This window comes from Carlito syrichta, unplaced genomic scaffold (assembly GCF_000164805.1).
Source record: "Carlito syrichta isolate Samal-C Ts95f unplaced genomic scaffold, Tarsius_syrichta-2.0.1 Scaffold305668, whole genome shotgun sequence".
NCBI classification, from domain to species: Eukaryota; Metazoa; Chordata; class Mammalia; order Primates; family Tarsiidae; genus Carlito; species Carlito syrichta.
This window is the reverse complement of record NW_007249764.1, coordinates 293,544-318,429: the sequence shown is the minus strand read 5'-3', so window position 1 is coordinate 318,429 and position 24,886 is coordinate 293,544. Positions and strand designations below refer to the sequence as shown.

The window sequence follows — 24,886 nt, the reverse complement described above, 5'->3', positions numbered from 1 at the left end:
ACTACAGGCGTGCACTACCACACCCAGCTAATTTTTTGATTTATTGTAGAGATGAGGTGTCATCAAGTTACCCAGGCAGGTCTTGAATCCGTGGGCTCAGGCAATTCACTCACCTCAGTCTCCCAAGGCACGGGATTACAGGCTGAGCCACTGAGCCCGGCTCAACCCCTATTTTTTAAAAAAAAGCATGGCCAGGCAGCAAGTTTTTATTAACTATATCTTTTTTTTTTTTTCATTAATCAGTATTTTTTATTATGGTTTTGTGGGGTACAGTTAAGGGTTAGGTGTACAATGACGTTTCATTCAGGCACCCTGTAAATAAAAAGTGTTTTCCCATCCCCCGACAGATATTTGCTACTGTTAATCCCATCCCCCTCCCCCCCATATATTAACTATATCTTTACAAGCAAGATCAAATATACATGATATCTTATCACATTCTGGGTTTCAGAAAGAAGCCAGTCTCTATAGTTATTTGGAAGGAAGTTAGTTCAAACTTAAACTGTCAAGTGACAAAAATGCAATAACCATGTTTGTCAGGCATGGTTGCTCATGCCAGTAATCTCAGCACTTTGGAAAGATGAGGTGGGAGGATTGCTTGAGCCCAGAAGTTCGAGGCCAGTCTGGGCAACATGGTGGGACCTCATCTCTACCAAAAAATCAAAAAATTAGCCAGGCATGGTGGCACACGCTCATTGTTCCAGTTACTCGGGAGGCTGAGGTGGAAGAATCATATGAGTCCAGGAGGTTGAGGTTGTGGTGAACTGTGATTGTGTCAGTACACTCCAGCCTGGGCAACAGACTGAGACCCTGACACAAATTATCTAACTAACTAACTAAAAATACAAACAAACACATAAATAAATGCAATATCCATATAGTTAGATTTATTTTAACTGGTGAGAGAAATGTGTTATATTTACTACCTAGTGGGATATTATCTAAACCTGCTTCGGGACAGAATTTAGGGTGAAGGATTTATTATTTGTGAAAGGTTTTATCTTTGAACCTCAAGTATGTGGAGAGATACAGTTCAGGTGTGTGAGGGAAGGTTAGTTTCATTTTTAAGGTTACTGATATAACTTTGGATACAAGGTATAATTTTTCTCTAGGGCTGCCTCTTCAAAGGCGAGTCAGAAATAATACCAGAATAAGTAAAACAGAAATATCTGTTTTAGAGATATGATAGTTCCCAAACTTTCATGGTTTACCCAGAGGCTGGAAAAACAAAGGCAGCGCATTAAATTATTGGAGTTGAAAATGATTGTAGCTAATCTTTGTTTTGGTCTTTCTTAAATGTAGTTGTGAGCATAGACAACAGTTATTCTTAACTTGGACCTGTGAACTTCTGAATAGGAATTAAAAATTTTCCCTGGAGAGATATCACACAAACAGGAAGTTAGTATATTTATGACTAGCTGGGCAGTAGAGGGTAGATATTTCAGACTCACCTCAGTGATACATATAGCAATTGCATAACTCTTATCATGTGAGTCACTATGGCTTGAAATCAATCGTAGTAAGAATATTTACACCATGGAAATTGGTAAACTCTACAAATCTGGACTTTCTTCTTTTTTCCTCTGGGGAACTGATTATTAAACCTTTCCCAATATACCTCTGAATATAATGGTATATTTTAAGGTTGAAGATAGAGACTGTGGGATCTCTGGAGAAGTGTACAGATTGGCTCCCAAACTCTTTTGAAGGATGGGGTGCTAGATAGTCATAAGCCAGTCCTCATCCTCTAGTATGAGTTGAGGGTGGTTCAGGGCATCTTAATCCCCAGACCTCCCCAGATGCCCTGGTATTGCTGCCATCTTCATTCAGCTCAGTTCATTATCCTTGACTGGGACACTTTCATGGCTTTTAATCTCAAGTTTCTTTTTCATTATAACTCACTTTGCTCACTGCTAAAGACAGGTCCTTGGCTGGGCGTGGTAGTTCATTTCTGTAATCCTTGCACTTTGGAAGGCTGAGGTGAGAGGATTGCCAAGCCCAGGGGGTCAAGACCAGCCTGGGGAACTTGGCATGACCTCATCTCTACAATAAATTTAAAAAAGAAAATTAGCCTGGTATGGTGGTGCACATCTGTGGTTCCAGGTACTTGAAGGGCTGAGGCAGAAGGATCGCCTGAGCCCAGCAGGTCGAGGATGAGGTGGCTGTGAGTGTACCACTACAGATCTGGCCTGGGCAACAGAATGAGACTCCAACTCAAAACAAAAAGAAAAAACAAAACAAAACACTGAGGTCCTTAAAGTATCACTTTGAAATGTAAAACATTATCTTCCACTATTTTCCTAATAAGATCTCAATTATTTAACATGCTATTTATAGGCCCTTTATTATCTGTTTCCAATTCATTTTTCAATGTTATCTCTCTCCATTTCTACTCTCATTAATTTGCACCAACTTATTTTCAAAATTGCCTTTTTTAGTGATAGAAAGCATGTCCTTTAATTTGTATATACATGATAAAAAAAACACAGAAAGGTATGATTTAAAAATTTTGCAGCGCATATTAACAAAGACTCAGGCAATATTTTCATCACATAAAACGGAAGCAGTCAGCATTAATTATTTTATGTGAAATTCCTTTAAAAAATCTGCCTATACTATGTAGTCCTAGAAATTTGTGGGCCTTTTTTCTCCACTCACATATCACTGAGTAAATAATTAATTCACAATGTTGTACCTCTTGATAAAATAAGGCTTCTCAAGAATAGGAAGTATTTATTTATTTATTTATTTATTTGAGTTGGAGTCTCACTCTGTCGCCCAGACAGGAGTGCAGTGGCTGCTCCCGGCCACTGCAGCCTCGACCTGCTGGGCTCCGGTGATCCTTCTGCCTCAGCCTTCCAAGTAGCCGGAATTACAGGCATGTGCTACCACACCCGGCTGATTTTTTGATTTATTGTAGAGATGAGGTCTCGCTGCCCAGGCGGGTCTCAAACCCGCGGGCTCAGGCAATCCACTCACCTCAGCCTCCCAAAGGCGCGGGATTATAGGCTGAGCCACCGAGCCCGGCTTAATTTACTTTTAAATACATTTTTTTATCTTCGCAAAAAACAAAAACAAAAACAAAAAACACATTGAATACATATGACCCTCGGTGGCCTTCTATTTATTGCTTCAATGCTACCTACTCTGGGAAGTCTTTTATTTTTAATTATGGCAAAAGCACTTAACATGACATCCCAGGGTCTTTGTTTATGCTGTGTTCCTCTTCTGGGATGCCTTCTTTATATAATCACTTACAAACATGCCTGTACCTTGGAGTCTTGATTGATTGATTGCCCCTGTTAAGCTTTCTCTCATTATCTTAGCAAGAAGCACCTTCTTTTTAACTCATTCATTATTTTTACTCTTCTTAAAGCTCTTCTCCCATACTCCTTAAGGGCATGGATTATGTCAATATAAGTATAAATTTGTCATTATTAACTAACATTGAATGGCTGCTACTAGATGCTTTTCACAGTGCTGCTTTATACATATTATCTAATTTAACAGGCCTATAAAGGAAAAATCTATTATTAGGTATCATTATAACTATCTTGCCAATAAGAACACTGAGGCTTTGAAAAAGTTGAGTAACTTGTCAAGGCTACACATCCAGCCCATGTTATAGGCAGAATTTGAACTCAAGCCCATGACAACAGGATCTTTGTTTAATTTAGTGCTATGTTCTCAACATCTAAAAGAGTGCCAGGCACATGGAAAGTATGCAATAGGTATTTGTTGAATAAATGAATAGCTGCATTTCCAAAAGTACAATCTCTTGAGCACCCTATAATAAATATTCTGTCATCATCATCTTTAAAAGTGAAGAAAGTTGGTGACTGTTCTCAACATTGGTTGGATAATATTAACACTGCTCAATGCCTGTTGTTGACAATGAAAATGCAGAAATTCTGACTTACAGAATTTATAGGTGGAATGATTAAAATGCACTTTGTTGATTTCAACTAATAGTGATGGGTTAGAATGCAATCAAAACGTATGGGACCATGGGCAATCTACAGGTTTCAATATGCTACATGTCTATCTCGGCATCCTAGTAGCAATGAGAACACCCAGTGTCCAGATATTGTTTCTACATACACTCCTAAAGAAGAAGAAGAAGAAGAAAAAGAAGGAGGAGGAGGAGGAGGAGGAGGAGGAGAAAAAGAACCACAGCTGCTTGAAGAAAAATTGATTCCTGGGCTGCAGCAGGGAAAGTACAAGATAATATGTTGGGGTGTCATAAAAGAATGGGCAATGCCAAAAGAACACTGGAGCTAACTAAGAAGGGTTCCTAGTTGCCAAATATGGGATAGTTTCATCAAAATTACATAAACAAATATGGTAATGGATTATAACACATAAAGTAAAATAAATACTCCTGTGTCCACACCAATATGAATAAATAAATGGGAGAGAGGCAATATCATTTTCTCACATTAGAACTTCAATTAAAAATGTAAAAGGAATGATGGAAATAGAAAATTACAAGTAGGCAGTAATAACTGTTTCAGGCAAGACTCATTAATGAATGCTAAGATTTGTGTGCCAATGTATGATGAGAAATGGGATATTTGGATAGTCTCATAATATCTCTCCAGAGATAGATATCATTACAAAGGGAAAAACGGTCACAGTGGGGAAACCTGGCTGGTGTTTACCTTAAGCAAGTGATGAAAGTGAAAAAAGACAAAAGGCATCCTGTACCTCTTGATATGGGCATAGCACTGTTTGTGTGGTATTTTTGTCAAACATACATATACTCAATATAATTATGAACAAACGTGATAAAGTTAAATTCAAGGACATTCTTCAAAATGTCTGGCCAGTACCCTTCAAAAGTATCAGGGTTATGACAGTTAAAAAAAGGCCAATGGGTTGTCACAGATTGACAGAGAGTAAGAAAATATAATAACTAAGTGCAACGTGAGCGTCTGGGTTGAATCTTGGACTAGAAAAAAATAAAAAAGCATTGGAGGGACAAATGGTGGGATTCCATCCATAGAATCTCTACTAGGTCTCTCACTAGTTAACAGTTTGTTGTACCATGGTTATATAAGATGCAACCATTGGGGGAAGGTGGAGGAAGGGTTTATAAAACCCTACTATTGTTTTGCAACTTTTCTGTGATTCAAAAAAACTTTTCCAAGAAAATGTTAAGAAAAAAATTCTTGTATAATTTCACTAAATCTTTTTTCTTTAAGGTAGATCCTTAATAATCTATTCAATATTACGGAACAATCTGATAAGGCAGGAAAATCCAGATCTGGGATTATAGGATCAGAGAAGTTGACAGTTAAAAATACTCTAGGAGCCCACATCAATTCTAGGTGAGAAAAAACAAGGTCCAGACACACTGAGTTACTAAAATCGCATTTGGGAGAACTGGTCTTGAATGTTCTAGAACTCAGGTCCCTTAATCCATTCACGTTAACTTCTACCTTATGACTCTACTTGATTGAAGTCCAAGAACTCTTTCAGTTGAATTAATGTAATTCAATATAAATTCATAAGATATTTTTACAAAAAATGTAATATTCTAATTCTCAATGTGTTTATAATGAAATTATGAAAATCTTGCCTCATAAAAATGTAATGTTTTGCTTTTCATACAAACTTGAGTAACAGTTTGAGAAGTAAAAATAAACTTCGGCTGTAAGATTTGAACTTAGTTCAATTATACTTCAAATTAACAATTTCAAGGAGTTCAAAGTGTAATTAAAGTGCATTTTGCTCTTTGGGTAAAGCCATCCCTTTATTTGCTGTCATGTATAGGAGCTCTCTTGCTCATTTGTTTGCTTACACTACACACACTCACACACACAGAGCGCTCATTAAACCAGACGATGGGTCATTTTATTTCATTGAGTATAATTGCTAGAAATGACTTCATGATATAATCGCATATTAGGGGCCTGAAAGAGACAAAGCTATTCTTGGCATTCTGCCCATGTTTTCCTACAGTTTTTATTGCCTGTGAGGTTTTTGCTTCTCAATGAAATGTGTACTTCCCTTCCTCCACCTTCCAAGGTCTGGGCTATGCATTCTGCAGATGGTGTTGTTCTACAGACATGTTTAATGGGATTAGGTTACATCATTGAATTTTAAGATTCCTGACTATCACAGCTGTTTCTCCTCTGAAATACTTTCATTCGATTAATGTATACAAGATATTCCTCGGGTCAACCCTAGTTTTCCAATGAGCACCAACATAAACCCGAACATATCCGCATTTTGAAAAGGAAAAGGAATTTTAGTGCTAGAAATGAAAATATTTATGACTCCTATTTCTTTGTGTGTACTTAAAAAAAATAGGTGGTTAGGCTAGGTATTAGGAAAACCATTCCACATATTATTTCTGTAATCGAACCTCAATATTTCTAGAACTAAATCCCCCACATCTCTTTATTACACCATACTTTTCTCAGATGCACTAGAGGAAAATTCCAGAGTCATCTTGTATGTTCTCCTCTTTCTTAATTCCCTCCACCTTTTATCTTCCATCATAGCTAGTCATTACTAAGTCTTGTCTATTTTTCATGTACACTATTGTGTTAGTTTCTTCCTTTCAATTTCCATTGTCATCAGCCTACCTCAGGCCTAATTTATATGAAATTAAATACTCTTAAATGGCAAAGGGGTGGAGAGGGAAGAGCTTTTTCCATCCCTGGTACCCGCTAAAGCACAGTAATGAGAAATGAAAGAAATCCCTGATACTTCACCTCCCACTTAAAGCTGGGAGGTGGGAGTAGGGTGGATGATGGAATTACATACTTGTAGGTCAGTAACCTCATGATGCTGGGGCAAGCGTTCAGTTAAAGCCAGCAAAGAGAATTTAATAAGTGGTTCTCAACCCAGCAGGGTCTCAATAGCTCTTACTTTCATCTTCCTATTTGTCTGGAACAGAGGAAGCAAATGGAGAACTGTAAGTTAGACTTAGGGACCACAGACATTGAACAAACAAAAGAAAATCACTTAGCTTGCCCAGAAAAAAGAATATCAGTTGGACATGGTGGCTCACCCCTGTAATCCCACGGCTTTGGGTGGCTGAGGCAGGAGGATCACTTGAGGCCAGGAATTTGAGACTAGCCTGGGCAAAACAGTGAGACCCAGTCTCTAAAAGAAAATGAAAAGATCAGCCAGGCATGGTGGTGCACACTTGTAGTCCCAGCTACTCAGTAGGCTGAGGTAGGAGAATAACTTGAGTCCAGGAGTTTAAGACTGCAGTGAGCTATGATCAGCATGATGGCACTCCAGACCGGGTGACAGAGTGAGACTGTCTCTAAAAAAAAAAAAAAAAAAAAATCTAAACCTCAAAATATATACTGTAGAGTCTTGCTTCTTGTTTGAAAAGTTGGTTGAAGAGCTGCTGTTTATTAAACCACGTTCTACGTAGTTTCATTGATCTTAAACATATAATCTCATTTCATATATTATAAGTAATCTCAATTCATCTCTACACCAACATATTTGTACCTAATTTTACAGAAAGGGAAATTAAAGTTCAAAGAGGTTAGGAAGTTTTCTCACTCTTAGACAGCTAGAATGTGGTAGGGTCAAACTTTCAACCCACGCTATTCATCTCTAGAAGCCTAGAATTCAGTTTTTGAAAATCTTATGTGGTCCAACATGACTGTGAGTAAAGTAGCTTTGATTCTGCTCATGGTCATTACAAAGATTTGCTTCCCTATTTTAAGACATTTCATAACCTTTTGTAAGATTCCTTTCCCAGCATAGAAAGTACAAGCACTCACAACCCAGCAAAGTAGGTATTATTGGCCCCATAATGCAAGATAGGGAAATTGACATTCAAAGCAGTTAAATATCTCGTTAATGTTAAGCTAATCAGTATTGGATGGGAATCCAAACTAGGGCAGTCTGATTTTCCTTCCCCTGTTCATAGCCACTCTGCTAACTTTAATACAGTTATTTTTATACTGGTTTGATGTTTTCCAAAAAGAAAGAAGTGAGGTGTCATCTAGTCTTACCCTACACACTCTTCTGCAGCACACACACATATAGTACACATAAAAAATACACACCCATGTGCAAGTACATGTCTCTGTGTATGAGAGATTAAAAAATAATATACCAATGGATATGCACTGTATTTATCTTCTATACAAGGGTTGGGGTGTTTTGAACTCTTAGTTATTAGTAGTAGCGATATAGTTTAGATGTTTGTCCCCTTAAAATCTCATGTTGAAATGTGGTCCCTCGTGTTGGAGGTGGGGCCTAGTGGGAGGTGATTGGATCATGGGGGAGAATCCTTCATGAACAAATTGGTGCAGTTCTCACGGTCGGTAAGGAGTGAGGTCTTGCCCTATTCATTTGCACGTGAGTTGGCTGTCTAAAATAGCCTAGCACCTCCTCCTTTCTCTCTTACTGCTGCTCTTTTCATGTGACACTCCTGCTCCCCTGGCCTTCCTTCATTATTAAAAGCTTCCTGAGGTCTCACCAGATGCCAGTGCCATGCAGAACCATGAGCCAAATCAACCTTTTTCATTTGTAAATTATCCAGTCTCTGGTGTTATTTCTTTTTAGCAATGCAGAACAGACTAACACCAGTGGTAATTACTATGATTTCAGAAAGATTAACATTATAATTGCCTCATGACTGCGCTTTGCTCAACATTCCTCCCTCCAAAGACAAGAAAATGGAGTGGTCCTGCTAAAATTCGGAGCATCTGTAACTTGCAGAACAGAACATGTGGTGAAGAGTAAATATAAATCAAACCACCTTTACCATATCTATACTTCTGGTTAGTCCAGGGACTGTGTGAACTTATTTCGAGTCGGTTTGGAAGATGAAACAGCTGTAATGCATGATAAGTACATGTCAGTCATCACAATCAACTCTACTCTTTCTCTCTGTGAAAGGCAGTCTCTGTGTTAAGAACATATAAAGATTACTTGTTGCTATTTGTGCATGGGGCAGTGTGTAATGCTCTGCCATTATCAAGGTTTTATCATAGGCTGCCCAGAAAGGGGGATACAGCAGGTGGTGAAGATCAGGGAAGCAAATACTGCTCTGCTTTAGCTATATCTAGGCATTTTGGCCACCTAAACTGAGGAAAAAGTGTTTGTTTCAAGAATGGGGAAACCAACGCCATCATAACCCCATCAGAAACCATCACTGTTAGTAAGCACGGTGTGTTTCATTCCAGAACTACTTTAAGTAGTTACTTGTGTCAACTCAGAAATCTCAAATCTTCTTGTCTTTGTATCTGTTACTTTCATGAATTCTGTAAAGTGATGAGGTTTGGAATTTTGTATCTGCTCCATTTATAATGGAATGTCTGGCACAGGGGTATTGAGAGCCCACATGCCTGTGTGCAAATTGTCAAAGGCACCCCTGCCTCTTTCTGAGTGGAGGAAGCCTTCTGGGACATGACGCTGCTCTCACTTGCTCCTTGGCCGGGCACAACCTATTTATCATTTGCAACAGCTGCAATCCTGGACTTAGCTCAGATTCTGGAAGCAATCAGGGAGACTGGAGGTGCCGTGTATGGAGCCACGGAGCCTGGGCATTCTCTTCTGGTAATGCGTTTAATTAAGACCAAATGATTACAAAATGTCTAAAGGACAACATTTTCCTCATAAAACATTTTTAAAATTCATAAATATAATCTTCAGCAACCATGTTTGACTTTTTCAAGCATTTTAGTATTGTATTCCAAAAAAGACTTGCATTTTAAAGACTTCATTAAATATTTCATAACTTTGCGAATTCCTGCATGCTATGATTTTCCCGAAGAAAGTCAAGAAAAGAGCCAAGATACAAAAAGAATGATCTGTCAGTCCAGTGCGAAAGCCCCACCCCTATCTTCCATTTCATGAACACATGAGTTGGTGGAATTGAGGAAAAGACACCGAGCACGTGACAAGGCTTCACAAATCCATGGGTGAGGACTCCAGGTGACAAATCACCCATGAGGAAATCTTAGTGAATCCGAATCACTCCTCAGGCTGGAGCCAAGCCCAGCCTCCACTCAGTACCCACCCGCTTAGCCCCAACAGCCTTAGCCAAGTTGGGGTCTTCTAATTTCTTGGAGCCTCCCACCCACCCACCTGTGCTACCCTGCACTATGCTTGGATAGGCAAAGGAATCTCAAACTCAATGTTTAAAACTCCTCATTCCCCTCACAGTTTTGGTCTACCATGGCTTTTCCTGTTTTAGTGGATAGCACCACCATCCTGCAAGTCACCGAAGTCAGAAAACTGGAACTCATTCCAAGTCCTCCGTCTCCTTCACCTCTCAGGTTCAACAGTTGCCAAATCTTGTTGATCCCACCTTCCAGAAAGCTCCTACATCCATCCACTTCCCTGCATCCCCACTGCTGCTACCTGGGTCCAGATGACTGTCATCTCTAACTGAATTATACTAGCAGGGATTTCTGTCCATCCCTTCTCTGCACCAGAGCTAGGATGACACATTTTTTTTTTTTTGAGTTGGAGTCTCACTCTGTCACCCAGTCTGGAGTGCAGTGGCCGCTCCTGGCCACCACAGCTTCGACCTGCTGGGCTCCGGTGATCCTTCCACCTCAGCCTTCCACGTAGCTGGAATTACAGGCATGCACTACCACGCCCGGCTGATATTTTGATTTATTGTAGAGATGAGGTCTGGCTGTCCAGGTGGGTCTCGAACCCGCGGGCTCAGGCAATCCACTCACCTCAGCCTCCCAAAGGCACGGGATTATAGGCTGAGCCACCGAGCCCGGCCACTTTTTTTTTTTCAAGTCAGAGTCTCACTCCGTCGCCCAGGCTGGAGTGCAGTGGCAAGCTGCTCACGGCCACCCTGGCATCGACCTGCTGGGCTCCGGTGATCCTTCTGCCTCAGCCTTCCAAGTAGTCGGAACTACAGGCACATGCTACCACTCCCGTCTAATTTTTTTATTTATTGTAGAAACGAGGTCTCGCCAAGTTGCCCGGGCTGGTCTCGAGCCCATGGCCTCAAGCAATCCACTTGCCTCGGCATCCCAGAGTGCTGGGATTACAGGTTGAGCCACCGAGCCTGGCCAAAGGACACTTCTGAAGTGCCTTCTTAGTCCTTTCATGATGAATTCCAAACCAGAAATGGCTTCTCCGCCTGACTCCAGCTTAACTGTCCAGCCTCATACACTGTGTATAGGCCAAGGATTGTGAAGATCTCTCAGCTGTTGCAGGGGGCCATCTCATTAGCTCCTGGCTTCCATACTCGCTGTTGGCTCTGCCAACCTCCACCCATGACTATCTGCAGCTCAGCCTTCACAGGAGGCCAACACATTGGTCCTCCGTGGACAAAGACAGGCAGGCCTTCTCCATGGGCCTCCATGGCAAGCTCTACCTCACCTGTTACACAGAGTTCACCCTTGGCTGCAACTGCATGCTGAACCATCCATCTCTCTTTCTCACCTAGAATACAAATGCTGTGAAAGCGGTCGTGGTCACATGTCTACCTGCTTATCACCATCTCCCAGCCCCCAGCCCCTAGCCCCCAGCCCCATGTCCAGTCCATAGTAGAGGCAAACCCATACTTTCTGTGAATGAAGTTGTATCTTAGTTTTCATTTAGAACTTGAATCTCAAGGAACCAGCATGAAAACAATGCTAAGCAACCTTAAAAATCATTTTTAGTTTTTCATTTTAAAAACAGAGTGCTATTTTTCCTTTAAATAATTTTCTGCCTTTCTTTCTATCATTCTCATTCCTAGGGACATTTTTGTTTTGTTTTACATTGTAGTTGTAGTGGGTTTTTGTGAGAATACAAGTCCACTCCTAATTTCTTTGGAAAATGTCACCCTTTGCCTCAGTCTATCCGATTCCCTTCCCCAGGACTTGGGATGGAGAAGGATTGCAGACAATCTCTTTGGGAGACCTGACAATCTCAGGTCCCAGTCAGTCCCTTCCAGAGGCCTGGAAGAGTCTGTGCCCTTGGCTTCTTGGAAATATTCCTTAATATAAATATGAGGTCTGATAATTAAGTTTGCAAGCTTGCACCATGTGCTTACACTGGCAGTACTGTACAAACAACCTGGTAAGCTTTCATAACCTTGGTGTGTCAGTGTCTTACATCTGTGTTCATGTCAACGTGTGGCCGTGTCTTGCTGAGTGGCGTTCATTATTGTTGTTGCATGTTTTTGTGTGCCTTTGTGAGAATGTCAGAGTTTGAATTAGAGCAATGAACAAACAGTAAATTTCTTGCTAGACTTGGCAGGAGTGGAAGTGAAATCAGGGACATGTTCATCCAAGTTTATGGGGATAATGACATGAAGAAAACAGCAGCGTACAAATGGATTAAATATTTTTCTGAGAGGAGCAAAAGTGTCACCGATGAAGAGAGGTCAGGATGGCCAGTAATGAGCAGAACTGATGAAAACATTGTAAAAATTCATCAAATTGTGTGTCAAAAATCATTGGTTGACTGTGAGAAGCATAGTAGACCAAATAAACATCAATAGAAAAACAGGAAAATTTTAACTGAAAATCTTGGCATGAGAAAGGTGTGTGCAAAAATGGTCCTGAAGGAACTCTTGCATCACAACAATGCACCAGCTCACACAGCATTATCTGTGAGGGAGTTTTTAGCCAGTAGCAAATAACTATATTGGAACACCCTCCCTACTCACCTGATCTGGCCCCCAATTACTTTTTTCTTTACCTGAATATGAAGAAAATATTGAAAGGAAGACATTGATTACATTAAGAACATCAAGAATAACACGATGACAGCTCTGACGGCCATTCCAGAAAAAGAGTTCCAGAATTACTTTGACAGGTAAACTAGGCACTGGCAATGGTGCACAGCTTCCCAAGGGGAGTATTTCAAAGGTGACAGTAGTGATATACAGCAATGAGGTATGAAGCACTTTTTCTAGGATAAGTTCACAAACTTAATCATCAGACCTCATGTGCCCCTTCCTGGCTTTAGTTGGAGTAAAGTGGGTTAATTCCTAACAAATGTGCTAATATGTTTTAAATGAAAGTGAGTAAGGCATCATTTTAAATACACAGGTCCCTTCTAGAGGTGTAGAGGGATGCACAAAAACTTATATATTTTTCAATGAGGCTTCCTTAATTTTCTAGGTGAGACCATAACATGGGGTTTGCTCACACATCACGATGGCAGTAACCACACAGAGGCATTCTGTAGAAAAGAGTTGCTGTTTGGTTTGACGTCCTCATAAAGAATAAGTGAAATGCCAGAACTTAGCTAATAGGTTCTTGCCAAAGAGAAAAGGGCCCACCTGTCTGCTATAGACGTGGAAGCAGAACCAGCAAGACTCTAGGGCAGTGCTGCGCAAAGACACAGGTCCCTGAACCTTGTCCCGGGGTAAGTATATCATAATATTCAACGCATCCAGCCTTTATCAGCAGGCTTCCCCCTAGACTTCCTTGCCTGGCTAATTTTTGGATTTATTGTAGAGACGAGGTCTCGCCAAGTTGCCCAGGCTATCCTTCACCTCTTATGTTCAACAGTTGCCAAATCTTGCTGATCCCACCTTCCAGAAAGCTCCTGCATCTATCCACTTCCCTGCATCCCAACTGCTGCTACCTGGGTCCAGGTGACTGTCATCTCTAACTGAATTACAACTAGTAGGGTTCCCTGTCCATCCCTTCTCTGCACCAGAGCTAGGATGACACTTCTTTTTTTTTAAGTCAGAGTCTCACTCCATCGCCCAGGCTGGAGTGCAGTGGCACACTCATGGCCACTCTGGCATCAACCTGCTGGGCTCCAGTGATCCTTCTACCTCAGCCTTCCAAGTAGTCGGAACTACAGGCACACGCTACCACTCCTGTCTAATGCAGAGATGAGGTCTCGCCAAGTTGCCCAGAGGTCCTGGGCCCTCTACTTCATCTATTACAGGCACAATAAGTCTCAGAACTGCTGCATTCAAGCTCATCGCTCTACAACTGACTGTAGGATGTGGTGTGAGAACCACCAGCAAGGTCCACACCTGAGAACTTGTTGGAAATGAGGACTCTCGTGTGCTCACTTGACCTGAATCAGGATCTGCAGTTGATAAAGATGCCCAGGGATCTGCCTGCACATTTAGTGGAGGAAACACAGCCCGAGAGGACTTGTTCCTAATGTGCTTGCACACCAGAACCATCTAGGTCATGGAAACACATCACTATAGTATGTGCTCCATCCCCAGGGATTCCAGTTTAATTGGTCTGGAGGGTAGCTTTTTGAAGCTCCCCAGGATTGTAATGTGCAACTAAGGTTGAGAACCCCTACTTATAGGATGACTAGGTCCTCCAATCTGTCAAATGGATTCTGAAACTCAGAAAGTATAATAATCAGAAAGGCCACATGTTTTTTATTTGAAAGAGCAGGACCCCAGAAAGAAATAAATTGTTTTTCTTTATAATTTCCAAAGAGGACTGATTTGAAAAATCACAAGACAAACCATGAAGGACTACAACGTAGAGTTTATAAAATGAAAAACAGGGGTTAGAAAGCATGCCACCCAATAACCATTAGGGAAAAAGAGGGCTTTTGCTACTTCCCAGGCAAAACATCAGGAGACAGCAACCCCACCCAGGTGTGGTGGCACACATTTGTAGTCTCAACTACTCAGGAGGCTGAGGGAGGATAATTGCTTGAGCCCAGGAGCTTGAAGCTAGAGTGAAATATGCTTGTGCCACTGCACTCCAGTCTGGGTGGCAGAGTGAGACCTCCACCTCACTAAAAAAAAAAAAAAAAAGGGCTGGGTGCAGTGGCCTGTAATTCTAGCACTTTGGGAGGCCGAGGTGAGGGGATTGCCTGAGACCACAGATTCAAGGATAGCCTGGGCAACTTGGCAAGACCTCGTCTCTACAATAAATCAAAAAATTATCCAGGCATGGTAACGAACGCCTGGGGGTTCCAGTTACTTGGAAGGCTGAGGCGGAAGGATCGCCTTAGCCCAGCAAGTTGATGCTGGGGTGGCCGTGAGCATGCCACTGCACTCCATCCTGGACGATAGAGTGAGACTCCAACATACACACAAAAGATAAAAGACTTCAACCCAGTTAGATACTGGAGGAACAAGATGCCTGGGTAGAAAATTGGCAACAACTGAAGGGAATATAGGGGAATAAACCTAAGGGCAATCACAGAAACTTGAAGATCCCAACCTGTGAATATCTGAGTCCTAATGGTGGTACAGAAGCATTTGCTGAGAGTAAACTAACAGAAACCAAAATAGGACAAAGAAGGCCCGGGACCCAGGGAACTATTAAGCAGAGGTGTGGACTAAGTGCAGGACATATGCTCTGCTCCCCCTTCCCTGCTGAGGACTGTGCCCTGATTGGAAGGATGACCCCTTGTCAAGGCTGTCTGTGCCCAGTCAAGATGCCCTTAGAGCTGTGTACACCAGTGTACTCAAGGAAGTTACTAGGAGGGTAAGCATCCTTGTTTCTGTTTCTTTGTAAGTAATGCTATTGTTTGTGTCTTGCTCCCTTTCCCATGCTGGGGTATATAATCTCTCACATCTATTGGAATGCGGAGAGCTTTGTACCAACCGGTGGCCATTGGTCTCTCCTGTAAGTAGCAATAAACCCATATCTTGCCAACCTGTCTTCAGGGTAATTTGCCAACCTGTCTTCAGGGTAATTTCTTCAGAATAGGTAAACATCATGTGAGTGCTCTGTCTTCTCTGGGGCTCCCGCCCAGGAAATCACTACACGAACTATCGAATTAGCCACAAAAGCTTGAACAACACCTCAAAGACCACAAGGGACAGAACCACCTTTCAGCCAGAGGTCAGCAACAGCAGATGGTGCACTCGGGCCAGAAGACCCTTCCTAATCCCTTTCTACTCCATTCCTTGGGATAGTGACTGCAGATGGAAGAGTCTTGAAGCCAAATGAATGCTTACCTAGATAGGACTTAGTCTGAATTTAGAAGTGACTGCAAGATTGAGGTTTTCTACCATGATAGGAATGGAAGCTTGTCAACTGTTCCTGAATTATGCCTGCAACTTTCAAATCTATTATACTAGTTAAGAGACTTTAGTCACTTGCCTATAACGCAGATTTCTTCTTTGTAGGTTCCTGGGGTCTTAGTATCAAGATAAGAAGACTTATTTGAATGGAATTTTTGTTTTGTTTTGTTTTTGTAAGATGAGGATCAGGGATACATGTTACAGCATCCTGAACCACGAGGCATCTATATTCCTACTTGAGGGCCAGAACTGGGGCCAGAACCCAGGTCTACTAAGATGCACAGTTGAAGTCTGAAAGCCTCAAGTGTCTCTTGAGGGATAAAAATTCAACTAAGCAGCATTAACAGGCCTGTCTTATCAAAGGACATGTACTTCAGAGACAGATGATATACTGCACTGGCATCATTGATTACTATCAATTAAATCAGCCTCAGAAGATAAAGTTATTGACTAGCAAATGACCCCAAAGGAATTTTTTTCTGCCTTTTAAAGGATGGAAAAGACATAATTAAGAGGTGATCTATCACTACCATTGCACAAGCTTTAGCTTCTCTTCCCTGTCTTATTCCTTTTTTGTCTCCTTGAAGAAAATGGTCCTTGAGAGAAAGGTTGTTTTGTGTTACTCTCCTTCCTGGTAAGTCATATGATAGGATATGTTTAGCCTTCAAAGGAAGTCAATAGGCCAGGTTCAGTGGCTCACAGCTGTGATCCCAGCACTTTGGGAAGCCAACATGAGAGAAATACTTGAACCTAGGAGTTCAAGACCAGCCTAGGCAAAATAGTGAGACCTTGTCTCTACAAAAAAGATCAGAAAATTAGCTGAGTGTGATGGCATGTGCCTGTAGTACCAACTACTTGGGAGCCTGAGGTGGAAGGGTTGCCTGAGCCCAGGAGGTCAAGGCGGTGGTGAGCCATGATCATGCCACTGCACTCTAACTTGGGGCACAGAGTGAGATCCCCCAATTCAACAAACAAATGAAAAGGAAGTGGATGAATGGGCTACTTGATGGATACATCTTTTATTTTCTTTGCCTCATAGAAGGCACATCCTTTCTGTCTGTCAAGCTCTCTGGTACAAAGTACAAAGGGTGGCAATGATATCTAGAACTAGCATAATAAATAGCAATAACTTTCTAATTAACTGTTTACCTAAAATTGCAACCCAGGAGATTGAATTTAATTAATCATCTTGACATATTTTGGGTAGAAATTACATAAGGAATCCAGATTTTTAAATTATTTTAAATTCAGATATGTTATGTATGAGAAACGCACCCCGTAAAAACAACTAACCATCACTGATTAGACAAGTATAATGTAATCTAAGAAAAGACATTTAACTAAATGATCTTGGAATTTCCACAAGTAGAAAGCATTAGTATACAGTATAAGACCAAATTTGCTTTGAGCCCACTATGACTTCTGTGTTAGTGTCATGCAAGGTTTCTGGCAAATTTATAAGACTATGTTGCGGTATCCTTTTTGCCTAACCCCAGAGGAGAAGAGAAAGCCAAAGAATTGAAATTAATGATGTATATTTAGGCAGTCAGCTCATTGGACTGCTGCCCCAAACCAGAAAAAAGCTCTACATATGGAAAATTCCCAATTAGGGGAGGGGCTGGTGAAACGAGACAGGGTTCTCATAAATAGTTGAAGCTGTCATTTAACTATTAATGATTTCTAAGTCCTTATTGAAACCATCTTAAAATAACCAACACAAGAATGAAAATCAAACCATAAAACCAAGTAGTCTAATGTTCTCTGCTGAAAATTCTGATGACTGAAATAATCCTTTGAGACAAATCCATATTTTCATATCGCATACACTAAATATGAATGATCTATCTGTGCTTTATGAATTTCCCTGTGCCCTCAATAGGAATTAGATAATAAAAAAGTTTATGATTCCTATCATGAGTCAGTTATTTTCTCTCCACTTTAAAATATTCAATCTATCTTTGGAAAACTACAAAATATGGTAGGAAAAATATTTATGCTTTAAAAACATGAGCTTCATGACAGAATCACTGAGGTACATACATTCATCAATAGAAAATATGAGCTCAAAAGGGAATTATAGGATACAGTGCTCCAGAAAGGTGTCTGATGCAAACTGTCTTTGTCAACAGAGGCCATAGTACTAAGTAGTTTCAAATGAAAGGTTGGGTTGTGAAATTGACAAGTTACATCCAATGCAATTTTTTAAGCCAGCTTGCCTTTCTATCACTGCTCTTGACAGGAAAGGGAGTGTTTGTTTTGTCTTCCTTCAAATTCTCATGAAAGTCACTCTGGAATCATTCACAAAAAACCTGTGCCATGTTTAAACCTGACCTTCTTCTGTAGGATAGAACTGTTTTCACATGATGCGTTTTCCAGAGAATAGACTCTATCCAGGAAGTGGCTCTCATGTGGGAAAAGAAAGAAAACCTTACCTGGGTAATCATTCTTGTCTATGTCTGAATCTCCTCTTAAAGTAAAGCCAAATCCGGAAGGAACAGCCTGCGAGGCCCACACTCCTTGCAGAATTTGGGAAGGCTTGGTGTTTAAGCCGTCCTTGTTCCCATTGTAAACGATCACCTTGCCTCTTTGATCCTTGCCTGCGAAGGGTGCACCGATGGCAATGTCTACAGAGACACAGAAACATAGTTTTCAAAAAAAAATAATGTTGTTTTAGATATAGCATTCAGTAAAATGAAAAACAATATCATAAAGTCCAAAGGGTTTATTATGTTTTTCATGAAAATTCTGTAGACTTTGCAACAACAGCAATTTATTTATTATCTTTTATCCATCTAACAGATGCAGTAGGTACAACAGTAAATCAGATACTCAAAGGTTCTACTTTTAGAAAGCTTATATTCTAGTATAAGTAATAGACAATTTGAAGAGAGAAATCATCAAGAAAATATCAAAAGTGATAAATGACATATAGAGAATCTTAAAAATATGAATACAACAGGGAGTGGTTGGACTGCTGTTTTCATTGTATTTTTATTTATTTATTTTTATTTTTTGAGTCATGGTCTCATTCAGTCGCCCAGGATGGAGTGCACTGGCATGACCATAGCTCACAGGAGCCTCGACCTCCTGGGCTCAGGTGATGCTTATGCCTCAGCTTCCTGAGTAGCTGGCACTACAGGTGGGCACCACTGTGCCAGCTAATTTTTTAATTTTTTTGTGGAGATGAGGTCTCACTATGTTGCCCAGACTGGTCTTGAACTCGCTCAAGTGGTCCTCCCTCCTCATCCTCCCAAAGTGCTGGGATTACAAGTGTGAACTACCACACCTGGCCAAAGGTGGTCAGACAATGTGTCTCTGTGGCTGGCGCTTAAACCGAAGTTTAAGAACAAGAAGGAACCATCCACGTGAAAATCAGAGGGAAGAACACTCAAGTGGAAGCAACCACTGCACAGAGGCCCAAGGGCAGAAGGAGCTTGTCCTATTTGAGGAGTGGCAGGAGCGAGCTGCCGGATGAGATTACAGATCATGGGCTAGGGGGACCAGGTGAGGTACATTAGCAGGGTCCCTAGGAAATTCTTGTTTCAAGAAAAAAAAAAGTAAAATCAGAGTTCGCAAAGGTTGCAACATGTAATAGTTACCTAGTCCCATGAGGCAGGAAAACTCATTCATATTGGAAAGCCTAGCAAGAGTTCTGTCACCTGACTCTACTTCAATATGCCATTGACCTTCCATACATTTGTCCGGATTGTCTTGAACAGTACTGTAAGTACTTAGTTGTGTTTGAAGAAGATATACTTACTTATGTTCTAATAACCCAACTAACATAATAGTCCGCCCCAGTGGACTACAGTATATGTTCTCATGTGTGGATAAGCCTGAATACACTGAGACTCTATGTTCACTATGTTAATGAGGCATATAAATCCACTTGTTTTTGTTTTTGTTTTTGAGTTGGAGTCTCACTCTGTCGCCCGGACTGGAGTGCAGTGGCCGCTCCCGGCCACCGCAGCCTCGACCTGCTGGGCTTCCGCGATCCTTCCGCCTCAGCCTTCCAAGTAGCCGGAATTACAGGCATGCACTACCACGCCCGGCTGATTTTTTGATTTATTGTAGAGATGAGGTCTCGCCAAGTTGCCCAGGCGGGTCTCGAACCCGCGGGCTCAGGCAATCCACTCACCTCAGCCTCCCAAAGGTGCGGGATTATAGGCTGAGCCACCGAGTCTGGCTTCACTTGTTTTTAACAGGTAAGGATAAGTGACCCAAAAACTCAGGTTGTGGTAGAAAATAAAGATATTGTCCTGTGGCGGGAGAGAAGGAATATTTTCTTTACTTCTTCTAAGCCAGTGACTTAACCTCTGTCCCCTCATTTACTCATTGAGCTTGGCATGATTTTACATTCTTTACACTCAAGGACATCAAAGCTCAGAAAGGCTAAACTCCCCTTTTGTGTCATTAAAAACGCTTCTCTTAGTTTTAAAAAATATGAAAGTTTTGAGAGAAAAAGGCAAATAGAAGAAAATATGACTTTAAAAGATAATGCCATAGATAATTTAGCATTGTGTATTTCTCTTTTTTTTAGATTAGAAAATATAGTTTACTTAGAAAGTAAATTAGAGAGAGAGAGGAGACTCACCTCCCCATGGTAAGGGAGGGGGCCAAAGTTAGGAAACATGGCGGCCATAACTCAAAGAACACATGGCCTGGCTGGTGCTTAACAGAACAATGGCCAGCCTTATGTATTTCACTCGGGTGATCAGGCAGGGGGCAGTTTTGGAAAGCAGCAAGTCACTAAAAGGTGAACTTTAACAAAAAAATTTCTCTGGAACCATAAGTTTTTAATATGTACTTATGCTTTATGAGACTTTAAAAATTACTAACTGAGAACTGTTTCTTCAAAGAAATCTTAAGAGCACAATAACATTTCAACGCTACAATGAATTCTGATCCGCTGTCAATACCCCTGAGGCTACTTTTGTTAGAGCAAATTCCTGCGACTACCTTGACTTCAATCAAGAAACCCACTGTACCTCCATCCTTAACCTAAAGGTCTTGAAAATGTATGCAAAATTTTGTGTGAATGTGCATGTCTTTCTGAGGAGAGGGTACTTAGAAGGGATTCACAATTCTAACTTGAAGAACTACAAGCCTAAGCTAAGGGTTTAATTGTCCTTTTTTATAGACATTGAAGTTACCTTTAAGGTGAAGTTTACAGACCAAAATAAAGCCAGCATAATCTATACATAACCGATACAGGTTAATCAGAGGCAATATAGTTGCATATATTTGGCTTGACTCTCTCTATATAAAAGATTCTTTAGTTCTTTTCAGGTCACCAAATCCAAACATCAATTTTATAAGTGTCTGCTGCCACTATTGAGAGCTATTACAAGACAGATGAAAGCAAACTTGAGAAAATTTCCATGTAGTCAAAACATAAAGTTGCCATGAGATCTATGGTAGTTTATTAAAAATAGCAATAGGCCGGGATCAGTGGCTCAGCCTGTAATCCCACACTTTGGGAAGCCAAGACAAGTGGATTGCCTAAGTCCACAGGTTCAAGAACAGCCCAGGCAACTAGGTGATACCTTGTCTCTACAATTAAAAAAAAAAAAATCAAAAATCAGCCAGGTGTGGTAGCATGTGCCTGTATTTCCAACTACTTGGAAGGCTGAGGAGGAAGGATCACCAGAGCCCAGTAGGTCAACGCTGGGGTGGCCATGAATGTGCCACTGCTCTCCAGCCTGGGCCACGGAGTGAGACTCCAACTCAAAAAAAATAAAGCAATAATAACTGTACCCCCATACACCACTGTTTAAAATAGTCATTGTTTTCTTTGTGCAATCGTAACATGAAATTATGATGTATAACTGACTTTCACACATGGGTTTAAATTACCGTTGTATCCATCTTGGTTCAGGTCTCCTAAGTGTGCCACAGCACTACCGAATCTCCCGAAAGTCTCAGTGCCGGTGAGCACCTGGGGGTCCCTGAAGAAGAGGGAGCTCACTTGCAAGTACAGGTAGATTTGCCCTACTTCTCTGGGATTACTCTCAAATTCTCGTTCCATATAGAGGGGTGCCCCAACTAGGATGTCATCCATTCTGTAGGGAATAAAAAGAGCAGTCAGTGCACTGACAGATACGAGAGTTGTCTTTCGTTTGTTATCAACTCGATTAGTACATTTCTTCGGTATTTTCACTTTTCTGAGAGTCAATTTACAATAATCATATTTCTTTCATTGCTTTGTTATGTCTATAGACTAGAATGGTAAGAAAAGAAGAGTTGTTCAATTATCATACAACTTTTTAGTTATGTTAAAAATGACTACTTTAAGAAAACCACAGATATTTCACCTTTTTCAGTCTTTTAGTCCATTTCCAGAAACTGTAGTTACACGCAGAATACACATCAATGCCTAAAAAGGTTTTTGTGAAAGTAGATAATAGTCTATAATTTATAGGACCATACATTTAAATTATGCAGTTTTCTTGCAGTAATAATGTTTAAAATCAATTTTGTTCTTCCCTTTCCTTTTGCTACCTCTAGTTAAATAAAACAGAGGCCAGAGATGTGTAAGGTGGCTAGAAAGGGAGAAAACAAATTTTTCATCCCAGTTGAAAATGTCTAGTTATGTAGATCATTAATGTAGATTATATTTATGTAGATTATAGCAGAAAACTAATAGATAATTTTTAAGGTTAGAAAAATTTAAGAAACAGACACCTACACAAATTATTTAGAGAGAAAGGCATAAACATCAGAAGATTAAAAAACAAAAGTGTTTAAAGAGGTTTCCTTCACAGAGCCAGAAGGGCAGGAAAAAATAGGACAGGAAAATTTTTCTTTGCCATAAGCCTTCTAACTATTGGTTATTTGTAAACATAGGCATGTATGGTTTTTATTTCAAACTTTTTGAAAGTCCTACCAGTCAAAATATGCAATTTGATCTATACTAAAGACCTCTACTAAAGTGAATCTGTTAAGAAAGTATGTATAAATATTGTAAATAATTTTGATATTCCAGAAAAGATTATTGCAAAATTTCATACTGGGAAATCTTAAAGAATATTGAAGTAAATAAACATGCTAAATCACCTTTTAAAAAAAATAATAACAAAAAAAATAAAGTGAGTCTGCAGACAGCTCTATCCAGGCAGATACAACAATCTGAAGGAAAACCTGAGGTAGGAACACGAATTTGCACTTGACTTTTATGCCTATGTAGATTAGGTAATATGCTGAAATTTTCAAGTAAACTAATTACTAATTATTATCATTAATTTAGTTACATATCATTCATGTATATTAATAGTATAACAATGTATATTAGCTATACATTTATATATCATTATATGGAATATATAAAATTAATACTCTATATCATCCAGTATGTTATTTATATTTATGAATTGCTTATAATATATAAAACAGTATGCTATTAATATATAATTATTCATATAACTATATTAATATGTTGTGTATTATATAAGTAATATATAAAATAATAAGGTGACATATAAAGAACATCATCATCATCAAATAAAGTAACTGCATTAATTAAATGCATAAATAACATAAATTTATATGAAGAATATTAATAAATTCTATACCATGTATCATGTAGGTCTTTAACATTATTAGTATCAAAAGGCAGGGATGAAGTGGGAGCAATTACTGAGAACAAGAAACTTCCTTTAAGACCTGAGCAGACAATCGCTCTGACATTGTTTTAATCTCCCCTGACTTTTTGCCTTTCCTTTGGTGTTTATCTACTATCTATTTCTCATTCTGAGTCAATAGACATCTTGTAAATCCACTATGTTTAAGATACTATGACAAGTGATTTAAATAATGCAATGATTATTATTAGACCAGCCCATTGGGTCCCAATTAATTTACACATTAGGTTAAATTGTTGCTCATTTAACTATAAACAAGGCAGATTGGGAAAAATAATATGAGATATCCAAATTGACGCTGGGGACACCAGACAAGGGAGAGGCTGGGTGTCTGGGGGTAACTAAGAAAGGCTCCATGGAGGAGATGTCATTGGACGTGGGTGGGATCCTGACAGGTAGATCTAGAGACAGGCTTTCCAGGTGACAGTATTTGAGCTAAGGCAAGTGCCCCTGAGTGGATTCAAGGAGCAGTGAGTGGCCCGGGTGTGCTTGGTTCTGGGGGGATTCCAACAAATTTAATTGGAAAGGTAAAATATACAAAGAATTATTCAAACTCAGCACTATGAAATAACAACAGCATGTAACAATCACATATATAGTATATTGTTATTATTATGTACTATCATTACTATACATAATCTGTGTTATATATACAATATCCAGTAAGAACAATAAGAAAAGAAACAATTCCATTAAAAATTGGACAAAAGATTTGCATAGACACCTCATCAACAAATACACATGTAGCAAACAAGCATACGAGAAGATCCTCAGTGTCATATATCATTAGGAATTGCAAATTAAAACATCAAGATACCACCACAAATCTTAGAACAGCTAATATTCCAAACACTGACAGCACCGAATGGAGAGAATCTAGCAGTTTCTCACAAAGCTACACATAGGCTTATCATATGCTCCCACAATTGTGTTCCTGAGTAGCTATCCAAGTGTGTTTAGAACATATGTCCATACAAAAACCTCCACACAAATATAAGCAGCATAATTGACAAAACTTGGGAGCAGCCGAGATACTCTTCAATAGGTGAATAGATAAACAAATTGAGGTACAGCATGCAATGAAATATTATTCAACAATTAAAAGAAATGAGCTATCAAGACACACACACAAAAGACATGAAGGAAACTTACATGCGTATTGCTAAGTGAAAGGAGCCAATCTGAAGAGGTTACATACTGTAGGATCCTAACTATATGACGCTCTGGAAAAGGCACAGCTAGGAAGACAGTAAAAAGATCAGTGATTGGTGGGAGAGGGGGAGCAGAGAGGAATGAACAAAAGAAGCACAGGGGACATTTAGGGCCGTGAAACTAC

General features: G+C 40.0%; 1 protein-coding gene across 1 annotated transcript in view; it reads right to left on the bottom strand.

The window, feature by feature from the left end:
• The window catches only part of ITGA8 (integrin subunit alpha 8), a gene marked incomplete at its 5' end in the record, with an annotated part of 204,220 nt that overhangs the window by 106,274 nt on the left and 73,060 nt on the right, over positions 1–24,886 (bottom strand). The window contains 2 exons of the mRNA XM_021714558.1: positions 18,343–18,534; positions 21,767–21,972. Of these exons, the coding sequence (XP_021570233.1) occupies positions 18,343–18,534; positions 21,767–21,972 (398 nt within the window). The remainder of the gene's footprint in view (positions 1–18,342; positions 18,535–21,766; positions 21,973–24,886) is intronic.